General features: G+C 38.0%; 1 protein-coding gene across 1 annotated transcript in view; it reads right to left on the bottom strand.

The window, feature by feature from the left end:
* The window catches only part of LOC149242240 (phosphatidylinositol/phosphatidylcholine transfer protein SFH11-like), a 234,023-nt gene extending 221,885 nt beyond the window's left edge, over positions 1-12,138 (bottom strand). Inside the window, exons 1-2 of the mRNA XM_089370797.1 lie at positions 11,926-12,138; positions 11,736-11,815 (exon numbers count right to left, since the gene is read on the bottom strand). Of these exons, the coding sequence (XP_089226923.1) occupies positions 11,736-11,751 (16 nt within the window). The 5' untranslated portion in view covers positions 11,752-11,815; positions 11,926-12,138. The remainder of the gene's footprint in view (positions 1-11,735; positions 11,816-11,925) is intronic.
* Between the last annotated feature and the right edge of the window lie 958 nt (positions 12,139-13,096).

Raw genomic sequence — 13,096 nt, 5'->3', positions numbered from 1 at the left:
AAGTGTTGATTTTTGGTGGCATCGAATGTGCTCTAAGTCTCAAATTTTGCAGGGAGACTTGGGCACATGTATTCCAAAGAACCAAAAAAACTTTTTGGGAAATTCCACCCAGAGACAGTTTTATTAAAATAATTAATTATTTTTAATGGGTCCTTAAGTCTAAACTCAGGAGATTAAAATAATTAATGGGTATTAATGTAACTTTGGGTGTAACTTCCAAAAGAAGACAAGGATCAAGCAGAAATGATCTTAGCTATTGATTAGCTTCTAATCTAGGCCATTGAATGTCAACGAAAAGATTATTTAAGGAGGCTTGAGGGTCATTTGGAAAACACACAGAGAGCAGCGCAGTCATTTCGTGGTGATCACGCAGAGAGGGGCAGAGATAGTTTTAGTTGGAGAATCTTCTCTACAGCCAAGAATACACAATAGAGAGGCAGAGAAAGACGGAGAGGAGGCAGCGCAATGCCTAGTGAGGGTGACGCAAAGCCAGGAAGGGCTCACACAGAGTAGCGTAGTGCCTTCCGAGCAAAAGTTTGAGAATTTACTAGGGGTTTGACGTTCTGAGTCAGGAGGGCTAAAGTCAAAACCCCTGAGAGCAAATCAATCTAGCAAAGAGGTGACACAGTGCCTCAAAGGCAGTAACGCAGGCCCACACAGTGACAGCGTAGGGGTAGCATAGACGTAATCGAGGATTTGTTGGTTCAGCTACCAGATCAGCCCGGACATGCAGTGTAGAGTGAGGTAATCTCACTAATTTATTTTGTCAAGTGATATTCTCTGTACTGGATAGCCAGTGAGGCATCCAGAGATTGTATTAAGAAATTACTATTGCATAATAATAAAAAGTTAAAACCCTCAAATCGACTACAACAGTTTTCCGACATTGGGTTTTTCCCGGGACATTTGTCCAAAAACAACGATGTCACATGTGTTGTGTATTTCTTTCTTGCTCAGTTCTTATTTCCGCATATAATTTTAATTGGTGAAGGTTGCAGTGTATTAGTTTTGGTATTTGCTGTAGGATGCAATAAATAATTTGTTCAGTAATTTAATAAATATAAGAAACTTAATAAGTTGTTGTAGTAGTGATTCGAAGTTTCTCGAATTTTCACAACAAGTTGGAGGATGATTTGGCACCTTGCATCATAAATACATGGCCCACTCAAGGAAATCGAATTTATTGACATAAATGCAGCAACTTTTGACTTGGAAATTCGAATTTGTGGAGTTAATGCACATTTGGGAGGATTTGGGAGAGTATTTGGCAGAGAATTTTATGGGAAATTGTCCCTACATTGGTTCTCACCCATATACACTTGTCATTTCATCATGGAATTCAATTTTGCTTGAGGGATTCTTGATGCCACTTGGTAAATTCGAATTTGCATGAAAGGTTTTGGTATTGTCACCCATTTGCTTTGGGATTGTCACCATTTGCCTTGAGATTGGCTCTCAACCTTCTATATAATAAAAGTTTTGTGCTCTCACTTATGTATCCATTGTTTACTAGCTATTATGCTTGCGGAAGCATTGCGACTTTGTACATTTTTCAAGAATATCAATAAAAAAACTTTGGGGGTCCATTCATGGGTGTTCTTCCTTTGGAGCATGATGCATTGTGAGCTATTGGTATAATCTTTCTATGCTTTGAATTATTTCATTTTCCATATATTCTTGTAAACTTGTTAGTGCAAAGTTATCTTGTATTAGCATTTGATTTGAAAGTAGGCTCTAAAGTTTGAAAATTCTAGTTTATTTTCAAATAAATTTCTAGAAGTTTCAATTCATTGTTTGTTTATCTAAATCTATATGGACTAATGTTTGATTTGAGTGTTGTAAAAGAATTTTTGTTGGGTCAAGCATGAGGGGAAGTCTTTGGGAGACCAACCCACTCTTGAAGCATCTTCAAAGGAACTCTCATTTGTTATTTGAATTCACTTAGTTTATCTTACGAAAAGCGTCTTGTAGGATTTCGTCTAGGCATAACTTGTATAGAAACAATTATTTTAAAAATTTAAGTCTTTGAAATAGTGCTTCATTGATTCATATTAGTTATTTAAGAGTTTTTCTAACCTAAACCAAGTGATGGAGACTCCCATCACTTGATTTGGTTTCTTGTATATTATTTGTATTTTATTTAATTGTTGTTATATTCTCTCTACATTAATTTGTTTCTTGATCTTGCAGCCCATAGGTAGAGTGTTGGTGATAAGAGCATTAAAGAATGATCACACAAACTCTAACATTTTTCTTTGTAGGACCTCTAAACCCTTTCAAAGTTGATTTTTTGAAGAGGTCGTGAGCATTTGAGGAGGATTGGCTCTTTGTCTTGCGCAACATTTCATTCACCTTTGGAGGCCAAGCTTTGATACATCAAGAGACACTTACCTTCTTCAATCTTGAGGACTCTTCTCATCGTAATTATTTCATTTTCTGAATTTGACTTTCAAAAAGGAGATCTAGAGCTTGAGAAGCATCATTAAATTGTAAATACTCCTCTTGAAGATTTACTTTGAAACGTCATAAGGGTTGCTCATCTTATAACATCTAATAAAAATTTAGTTTTTTTGTGGGAGCAAGGCATCATTTTCTCCTTTTGCAAAAGGAAGAACACGTGGGTGGTTTGGTTTTGAGCTAGTTTTCTTAGTTTTTCATCTTGCATGCCTTAAAATTAACACAACATCAGTGTCACAATTTAATTTTCTAAATTTGCTTTTGTTATTTATTTTCATGTTTTGCCATTTCAAGTTTAACTTTCAAACACAATTATAAATCTTACTTTTGGAAGCAATTTATTTTACGTAAGGCATCTCATTTCAAGTAGCAAAGTAGATTTAGTTACCCTAACAATTTACTTCATGTTGGGCTCACAATAGGCTCATTATTTACATGCTCATTTATTTTGATTTATTTGTTCATTTTGCAAGCATATAAATTTCAAGCTTCATTGATTTAGTTGGTTATTGGTTTATCATTTATCAAAGCAATTATTTTGAGTAACTTACAATCTTATATGTTCATGAAGCTTATGTATCTTGCATTATCTTGAGCAACCATTCAAGTTACCTTTTCTTGGGCATATTCCCATTTACTTGAAGCAAAGCATTTAGTCATCTCACTTAATTCATGCACAAGCTAATTTCCTTTTCCAATTGAGTTCACATTTTGCAATTTACTTTGACCACTAATTCCATTATATTGAAAGCATTACAAATCTCTATTTGGACAACTTACTTGCATAACGTATTAGGCATCTTAGTATAGTTGCATCTTAAGTTTTAACTTAATTCACCTCCAAGCTGTTAGTGTCGGTCTTGAAAGCCCTCCATCAGTGATCAAAGCTCTTTGCATTTGCATTAGTAGGTGTCTCATCAGTGTCAAATTTTGCATCCCGTTAGGCATGCCATAACCCTGATGGAGGAGCTGGTTTATTTATACCCCTCTTGGTTTTGCTGAATCAGGTCAATATCAGTCATTAAGCTCTTTCAAGCTTGTCCTGTTTTGTCTTGAGGTCAAAGGTCCTAGGTCTAGGGTTTTGGTCATTTATCTCTGCAAGGTCAGGTCTTTGAAAGTCCTTGAGTGCCCAACAAGCCAGAGGGAGGATTGTAAACATGTTTCTTTGAATATTTTCATCATGTACAGTTCATTTTTAACCTTGGATTTAAAAACTCTGTTTTCAAAGCCAAGGTCATGTTAAATTTTTGTAAAAAGAATGAAATTCCAAAAAATCTTCAAAAAGGCAGCAGTAACCCTGGTCTCCTTGCCAAAGTCCCTCAGATGATCTACCTGCAAAAAGAATCAAGTCAAAGCACTCAATGAGTCAAATTCAGGATAAAGGAAACCAAAAAATCAGTGTTTTAAAAGTGTCAAAAATAAACATTAGAAAGTGGGTTTGTAAATGAAATTTTTTCAAATGAGACTTATAAAAGCCCAAATTCCCTCCTTTCACTCTCATTGTGCATTCTAATGCTTGCAAGAGAGATAGAGAGAGTGATTGAGAGAAAGGAGCAAAATTGCAGCGATTTCGGGCAGTTGAGAGGGGCGCGACCCGTCGAGAGAGGTGCGCGACCTGTTGGGAGGTGCGCGACCCGTCCAGAGCACTTCTGCAGTTCTGAAAATCAACGTGCGCGACCCGTTGGGAGGGGCGCGACCCGTTGGGAGGCCTGCGCGACCCGTTGAGCCGGTCTGCTGCAAACTTCAAAAAATTTCCCTAATCTTCTTCCAAATCACCAAATTTGCTCAAGCATAGATTTCAGCACTTTTTGCAGGCAGAGACAGCAGTTTTATTTGTCCACTTTGCTCCTAAACCATGTCAGAAACCGAAACTTATGAGCAAAGTGATGACCATTCATCATCTACAGAGGTTGAGGAACAGAGGAGGCCTCGTAAGGGTGGTAAGGGTGGACATCATAAGCGAGAGGAGCCCACCTCTCTGGCAGAATTACAGGCTTGCCCCATGGCAGTGACTTGTTTTCAGTATATGTCTTGTTATGATTTCTGTGAGAGAATTTCTCAGATTCAGCATCATAGAGAGTTGGCCCGCTTGTTTGTCTTACACCTCCATGATGGACATGTCACTCTAGCAGGGGTGAACTTCACATTGACACCGGAGGTGATCTCACAGGCTACAGGGATACCAAATGTGGGTGAGGTATGGCCTAAGCGCAGATTGCTAGATTTTGTTCACTTTGAGCCCTATGTCCGGCCACCATTCGTGAGACTTTTGACAGGTGTTTTTCCATTCAGATTTCTCCGGAGCGAGTATGCTCCCATCATGAGGCTTATTATGCATTATTTTACCTGTGAGGGCAGATTTTCACAGGTGTACTCATATCACATTCGCCTTTTGATGCATTTCACCCGAGTGAGGATGATGAACATCCCGGTCTTCTTGTTTCATAACATTCAGAGGATGGTGCCCATGTTGCAGAAGAAGACCCCAGCCCAGCAGTACAGGAGCTTGTGTCATTATGGTTTGATTCAGCTCATAGTCTCACATCAGTTGACTCAGCAGGGCATCTCATGGGAGGAGTTCATCTCCCGTGAGTTTTTCACAGTGCCACCTCAGCCACACCATGAGGTCATTCATGAGGAGGGAGGACCATCTCAGCAGCCTGATGCTCCCGTCACCCGACATGTCAGCTCCACTCCTTTGGTCACTTATCAGAAAGGCCCAAGGGCCTTATTTGCAGCAGCTAGGCGAGTACTATCTCCACAGCAGGTGGAAGGGGTCTCGCCTTCATCTTCAACTCAGCGAGTGTTATCTCCACATCAGGTGGAAGGGGCCTCGCTTTCTTCACCAACACAGGTACTACAGAGGGGCAAAGAGCCCATGATTCATGAGGATCCGGTGATTGATCTTGAGGCCAGTTCTCCTAGCCAAGAGGCGAAGGAGATCATTCAGCATCTCAGGGCTGAAAATGATGTTTTACAGAGGAGACTTGAGGGTGCCCAATGGACTATTACTTACCTGGAGCAGCGGAACAAACAATTGGAGGAGGAGAAAGCACTTGATGAGCTATGGAGGATTCGTAGCGACCGAGTCTTGAACCGTAGAAGACCCGGTGATCCATTGCCTGCTGACCGAGAGTCAATGCTCATTCAGGAGAATGCCCACTTGGAGAGGCTGTTGGCTAAGGCCAACCAAGAGAAACAGCTGCTGAGAAACATGAAGAATCACTATTGGGCAAGGATGCATGTATGCAAGGCCAAAATGAAAATGTTCCAAAGGAGGTTGTCCGAGGCTCTTAGGCGGAGGAAGAAAACCAATCCACTCCGTATCTTGGCTGAGGCATCCCTCAAAGATCATGGCACTCACTAGCATCAGCTACAGCACAAATCCCAAAAAAAATTATGAATTTTGGGTAATTTTGGCATTTTTTGGAAATTTACAGGGTTTGGCTCCTCAACGGGTCTCACCCCCGGTGAGACCCTTTATCATCGTAGCTCATTTTTGCAAAAACTCAGCATTTCTAGATTTGTCATGCAAAGTTACATATGCCTATGAATGGACTTGAGTTTTTATGGGGTTTTGGGCCTCCAGAAGGTCAAAATACATGCAAAATTTGACTTTCTGCCCCTTTTTTGAGTTGCAGAAGCAGTCTTGGGAGAATTGAGTTTTGACTGGGCAAATGAACTCCAAATTCAAAAATTCCAGTTGGGTTGGAAAGTAGACTCGCAGACCTTTCCAACGAGCTATCCTGCACCCAATTCTGACACCTGGAAGTGCCCCAAACAGAGCTCCAAAGTGCGCGACCCGTTGAGAAAAGGGGCGCGACCCGTTGAGGAAATTTTGCCAGATTTGACCAGTTCAGCCCAGAAATTGCAGATTTGACTCTTTTCGACTTTCTGAGGTTAATGATGGTCTTCATGGATGTAATTGTGACACTTTTTGGATACTTTTACTCTTGTTTAACATTTCTAGAAGATTTATTCATGTAAAGGGTAAAAATTGAATGTATGAACTGTTTTCCAAGTTTATAGAGGCAAGTTGTTTTGACTGCCTATTTTGTAGTGCTTAGTTTAGAAGTGGTTCAAACAGCTCCTAGGATAGTGAGCTCGACCCATAGAGGCAGGGAAAGAGGTTAGATCATCTATATTATGTACTTTCTTGCTCATTTTCATGGTTGGACTCTTGAGGGAGAAGCTATCATTGTATTATTTCACTTGTATCTCTGCAATTTTTGGCTAAGGAAGACCAGGGTTTTGCAGTCATCTTTGGGATTCTTGTGGACTCATGTGTTGATGGTGTGTTTCTTCATGTTCTTGTAAGCTTTGTTATGTGATTCATTTCCTTTCTTTACTGCTGCACATTAAACAAATGAAGTGTTAAAGTATGAATTCATGCTAGCCATGCTCTGCTTTTAAATTTGTTTAATTTCAATGTTTTCTACTGTCTAAAGGGAATTCAAAGTCATTGTTTGCTCTCTTTAGCTCCTCCTCTTTCATTCCTGATCATCCATCTCAGTTTAAGGCATCAATACGGTTTCCTACCTCGCCCCAAAGAACCCCCTGCAGAAACTGTGTCCAATCCCCGCACCCAAAATTGCAATTCCTCAATCTGCCACCAAAAACCCAAAAAACCCCAAATCAACCTTTTAAATCAGTTTACTAGCCTAATATCAGTGTTACCTTGTTGGTCATCTCATCCCATTGAAGATTTTACGAGATAGACCGGAGAGAGCCTTCTCCTGCCCCGTAGGGCTAGCTACGAGGCTAAATGGTTTGATGTAGCCTTGAGGTTTATCTTTCTTAGACTGAGGTGAAATTTCAAGCGCTAACACAAGCATAAGCTTGGTTGAAAAACATTTTCAAGGACCCCTTTCTTCCATCAACTTGAGGGACATAGACCCTCTTATGTGGTTAACATGGTGACTTTACAGTGGTCGAAGGCACAGTCTCTGCAACGCCGAAGGCATCAGGTGTGTTGGGTAATCCAAGGAAAGTATCGTTAAAAAAGTCGTTGTTGTCTTTCTCATGGACCCCTTCCACAACTCACATAAGAGACTTGTTTCAAAACAGTTAGAAGAAATGTCACATCTAGAATAGGCATTTAGATTAGAAGTAACAAAGATAATTGCATCAAATTTTAGTTTAAGTGCATTTCATTTTAATTGCAAATTATCCATGTACTTGTCATTGATGAATATGTCTTAAATTGAATACTCTATTTAGGCAAGTATCATCTCATTTATTTTTTGCAAGTAGAGTTCTAACGTGTTTCCTTTGCAAGTCATTTCCATATTGCTTCCTTGCATGCTTTGAATTTGTTAATGAATATATAATTTAAAAGCATTTCTTCAAAAGAATATTTTATATCTTGCATTGATATCATATTTTGCTAACATCTTTTGTTTGATTGACAAGATTGCTTGTGTTTCAATTTGAAACACTTCATCTTATTTTAGCAAGTATTATTTATTCTTAAAGCAATATTTGAAGACACTGGTTTTATATATGTTTATCATTATCTCATATGTTGATGGTTATTAAAATTTATCTCACTTCATATTGTTCATCTTATTTGCTCGCAATCTCAAGTAATCCTAATGTAGCATCTCCTAGAAACCTTCTAACTTAGTTTTCCATTTAGGGACCACCCCCCTTAGCTTGCCTAGAAGAGAGCTTAAACGGAGAGAGTTGGGAATAGGTGACAACACCAATTCTTTAATTTTCCACCAACCACACCTTGTGGAGTTTAGGGCTTTTCTCACTAACTTAGGTGTGCGTGACAAGCGGCAACAAATCACAAGTTTGTCCTGCATATGCAATGATTTGGCAGGTTTCTGCCTTATTTATTCTTTGGAACATTAAGCGCAAGATCGTTTTTGCTCATGAGAAGAGGTTTGCCGTCAACTCTTGGCTAGAGGATCCCTTTTGATAAAAGATGCCCAACCTTTGGATCCTACTTAGTATTCTTATTTTATTTCGGCCCTAGTTGCTCTAGGGAAGAGTTTATGATCCCCATTGTATATATCCTTCCATCTTTTCTTCAGATTTTTGTAAATATAAGACATATTTTAAAGTTTTCAAAAAATCAAAAACTTTTTAATCGTTTTTTCTTCTTTTTTCTTTTTCTGTTTTCCTTACAATGCCCAAATATAGATTTAAAATATAGTTTAGCAAAAGATTTGAAATGACCACATCTCAAGTTTTATCTGTACTAATGATATTCTTCTAGGCACTTGCAATGCTTCAATAACATAGTAGATTGCATAATCCTTCAATATAGCCTTGCTAACAAAAACCAACCCCAATATGAAGGCACGTGCATCATAACAAATATTAAAGGGAGAAGATCAATCCCATTTTAAGAAAAATAAATCTTTTACTAAAGATTCCTTTAACAATATCAATAAATTAGTTTATATGCCTCATTTTCAAAGAAAGTTCCTTTTGCAACATGGCATACAAACGAGTGGTGCATTCCCAATTGATGTTGCAAACATCGGCACCAAGATAAAATCAGCAAGGGTCTGGAAAACCCAAAAACCATAAAAATTGTGAAAAAATCAGCAAAACTAAGATACCACCAAAATATCGGTCAAAATCGGCAAACAAAGGCTAGGCCAAAAAATCACAATTTTGCAATAAAATCAGGATGTTTGCAACACTGTTTCCAATAGTAAATTGTATGAAAAATATCTTCAATGACCTCTTAACATGATTGATATAGCAGGGACTGCAACTAAGGTTACATTTGTGAGATATATTATTAAAGATCCACAAACACTAAATTAGAATGCCTTCAGTGACATGGAAAAAATGCCACAAAAATGAACTACAAAAGACAAAAAAGGTTTCACTATACACATGGTCATCATGATACTGGCCTGGCAATGACAAGATCCGGAGTGAGGTGGAGAATAGTGGGAAGGTGTTGGAACCATTTAATTATACATTTTTAGATTTAATTATTACGGAAACTGAGCACATAAAGAAACCAAGAAAGCTCAAAAGTGTTCTTTGTATTAATTCTTTGCCCGAGCTACAAGAATCAACACTGAAAGCCCCTAAAAGAGACTTAAGTTTTCATGCGTTGGCATAGAAGAATAAAGTCATGGCTTGGGAGGCTTTGGAGAAGAGAGATAGACAAGGTCCACGTATATGCATGCTGTGCAGGTCTGCTGGTAAAGACATTCTTCAGCTGTTAATTCAATGTCCCTTTACTTCATGGTTATGGAAGGAAGCAGAGATGATTACAGGCACTCAAAATGTCCAGGCTGGTGATTCTGTGGAATAGTGCACGAAGAAATGGTTTGTCAAGAAGGAACTGAGAGATTACGGCTTTACCTTGTCTCATGTATTCTGGTATTTAGCTAGGGAGGAACTCTGCTATTTTTTAAGATAAATTTATTCCTCCATTTCAAGTCATTGCTAGGATTAGTGCTATAGTTCCTAAGATCAGAGTGATCTCCTGTCAGAAGTCTGCCCATCAGGTAGGTGATTTCCATATTAATAAGTCCTCTCCCTAGATTTTTCAATGCTGCATAGCAGTGTTGGGAGATTCTATTTCTTTCTGACTCCCATTTCTTCAAGTGTAAAGCAGGTCTAGGCCCAGGTTCAAACAGTTATGCCGAGCTTCAGGCTCTGAGACTGCTATTAACTGGTGCTTTAGACCAAAATGTGAAGTGTCCATGGCTTTATGGAAACTTCTCTCTAGTAATCAACTGGATAAATGAATCTGACATTTTGCATTATATTCATCTGAGGGCTGTTGGTGATATTCTTCTGGAATTGGCTGGATCTTTTGATCACATCTCTTTCACTCATGTGTACAGGAAATTGAACCAGGCGGCCCACAGTTTATCTAATGAACCTTCTCACCTTCATGCTAGTTCGTTGTCCCTAGAAGAAGTTCAAGGTGGTGTCTCATCTTTGACTGTTTCTACAGTATGAGAGCTTTGGCATGATAGTTGAGATACTGCTGTTATTTTTCTTTGATGAAGGTGTCAGTTCTGCTTTTTTGTTCTATGAACATTGTCACGTTTAGAGATGTATTTTGGTTTGTATATTTTGTATATATGGAGATGTTTAAAAGTCCTAGACTACCATGAGGTATGCCAGGATGTTACACCAATGAGCTGTTATGTAGGTTTTTTGATGATTTTGGTTCTATTAGCCATTGGTCTATAACTTTGCATCAAATGGCAGCTGCAAAACGTAATTTTCATTAGCACTTGAAATTACAATTTTTTAGTTGGAAATAAATATTAAACCCAAAAAAAAACTCCATGGATTCCTTTGGCCATATTGGAAAGAAATCGGCCATAGCAAGATCCATACGCATATTGGGACCCCCCCAACTCCATGAAAACCGCATAATCATATTGGCTGGCCCTTGAAAGAGAATGATGATGAGCCACCACCCTTTTTGGCCATAGTAGCGTCGGTGGCATTAGCGGGCAAGATATTTGTTCTTATTGCCTTGGTTATTAGATTAAAATGATCATTTATTGTTCCAGTTACTTTGGACACTGCTATTAATTGTTCAGTGACCATAGGTTGATTCAGTATGATGCAAATAATTATTGAAGATCTAGTCTAGAAGGTGGGCTCAATGTGCCGTTCATTTATCCTCGTGACCGTGGCCTACTCGCTCAACTTATCCTAGTTTTTTTTAAATATGCTTCTGCACATTATTGTTTCACTGCACTAAGAAAAGCAAGCGACTTGCATTCTACAGCGTATAAAGGAATGGGAACACCCATCAATCCTTCGTGTGTCTGTACCCATATAACAGTGCATTGAATCTAAAAAGTGCACTGGATGCATTGAATGTGGACACTAGCATAGACCCAGGGTCTGGCATGCATATTCAGGTAGCAAAGCTCGGGGATGCAGATGTTGAGTTCCACCATCCGATATGACAGCCATTTACGAACTCAATATATGCGTTCTGGAGCTTTGCAATTTCAAGGCACATATCAGACCCAGACTCAGATAGATCAGTGCTAGTCAATAGCAGTTTAGAATCGTAGGAACAAAACCACGAAAATAGGCCATTTCGCAAATTAACAACACCCGCTTCTCCTTCCAATCACTAAACACCCAAAAGTGACAATGGGCCCTGCAGGGGTCCCCACTCACAGTCTACCATTGCATGTTGTGGGGAATTCGTTAATTGAAAACTCGTTTTTTATTTTTTTGTTGTTGTAGAGAATTGAAAGCAATTTCAATGTAAATCAATGAAATTTGCAGGTAAAATTAAATACTGAAACATGATTCCATACCTCGGAGTGACGCCATGTTGTAAGTAAAGAATTGTGGAGTAAACGACGCAGATTCAGGCTAATTAAGCGCCTCTGCGTGCCTGAAAAATGAATTAGGGTATTTAAGAACCATTTCTCTGCCAGTAAAAGAGAAAAAGAGGGGAAAATGCATCCCATAGCAGCTGCATTGAAGATCTTTAAGGAAAATTACAATTCTATATAAAGGAAAATGGCGCCCGTTCTCAGTAATTGGAAATTGCCGTGCCAGTGAAAGAAGGCTTGCCGTGGCAATGAAAAAAAAAAAACTTAAATCAAACCCTAGGTGCCATTTCCACTGTCATCCTTCTTTGACAAAATTCGAATCCTGTGGACGAACTCAGGTGGCAAGCGTGCAGCAGGAGAAGCACAAAGTTGTAAAGTTCTCTCGATTTTTGCTTATATAGTGTGGAAGTAATGACACGTGGAAGTATTTTATTGGATCAATTTATATCTAGGTGTTAAATGGTAAGAAATTTTATTTTGATCGACCGAATGAAATACGAATGTTTCTTTGACTCGTAAAAGCCCAATTTAACTTGCACAGGGGTCGCGGTGTGACTTGAAATAGTGTGGGGATTAACTTTCATAATTTGGTATTTATGCCACCGAAAATAAATTAAAAATTTAGCTATTTTTGGAAAATATAATCAGAAGAATTAAATATTTTCTAATTAAATTACTGTAAAAAGATGTTTTCCAATTGTAACATTAAAATTGGATTATTATTATAATAGTAATAAATGAAAGACTTAATAAATACATAATAATCAGATGGAAAAGTAGTAAAGAGATTAAAAGGGGTCACGGGTTTTTTTAAATAGGTTAATTTTTCATATTTTTAAAAATTATTGAATTTATATATTTTTAAATGATTTGTATAAATTTAGTTTTGAGAGGTTATTTGATTGATAATCATTATGATATGAAGTTTTTGTGAAATTTGAGGTTTAAATTTCTTTGATTTACAGTATCCGTGCGTGTGTATAGGTTTATTTAGAGGTTATAGTAGTAGTAGTTTGAATCAACATCATGTCACACAAGTATGAGTTGAGTTCAATTGTGATTCCTCTAAATACAAAAAATAAAAATAAATATTGATTTGCCCAAATTTTATCAGATAATATATTATAGTTGTTTTGAGCCCCAACGATTAGTTCAATTGGTCAAGCTCCCACCGTTAAAAGACCTTGCTAATGGGAGGTCATCGGGTTATTAGCATTATGTACATGGCATATCTCTTACTGCATTACAAATCCATACATATTCATTAACCTAAAATAAGGTTTTTTTGTAGGGTAAAATGATCTTTTCAATAATCAAAATAAAAAAAAGTTACATATAGC

Source organism: Pinus tabuliformis, chromosome 8 (genome assembly GCF_031772625.1).
Source record: "Pinus tabuliformis cultivar Carrire ecotype Pingquan chromosome 8, CPIR1, whole genome shotgun sequence".
In the NCBI taxonomy this organism is placed as follows: domain Eukaryota; kingdom Viridiplantae; phylum Streptophyta; class Pinopsida; order Pinales; family Pinaceae; genus Pinus; species Pinus tabuliformis.
Note: the sequence above shows the minus strand (reverse complement) of the source record. Positions and strands in the feature narration are given on the sequence as shown.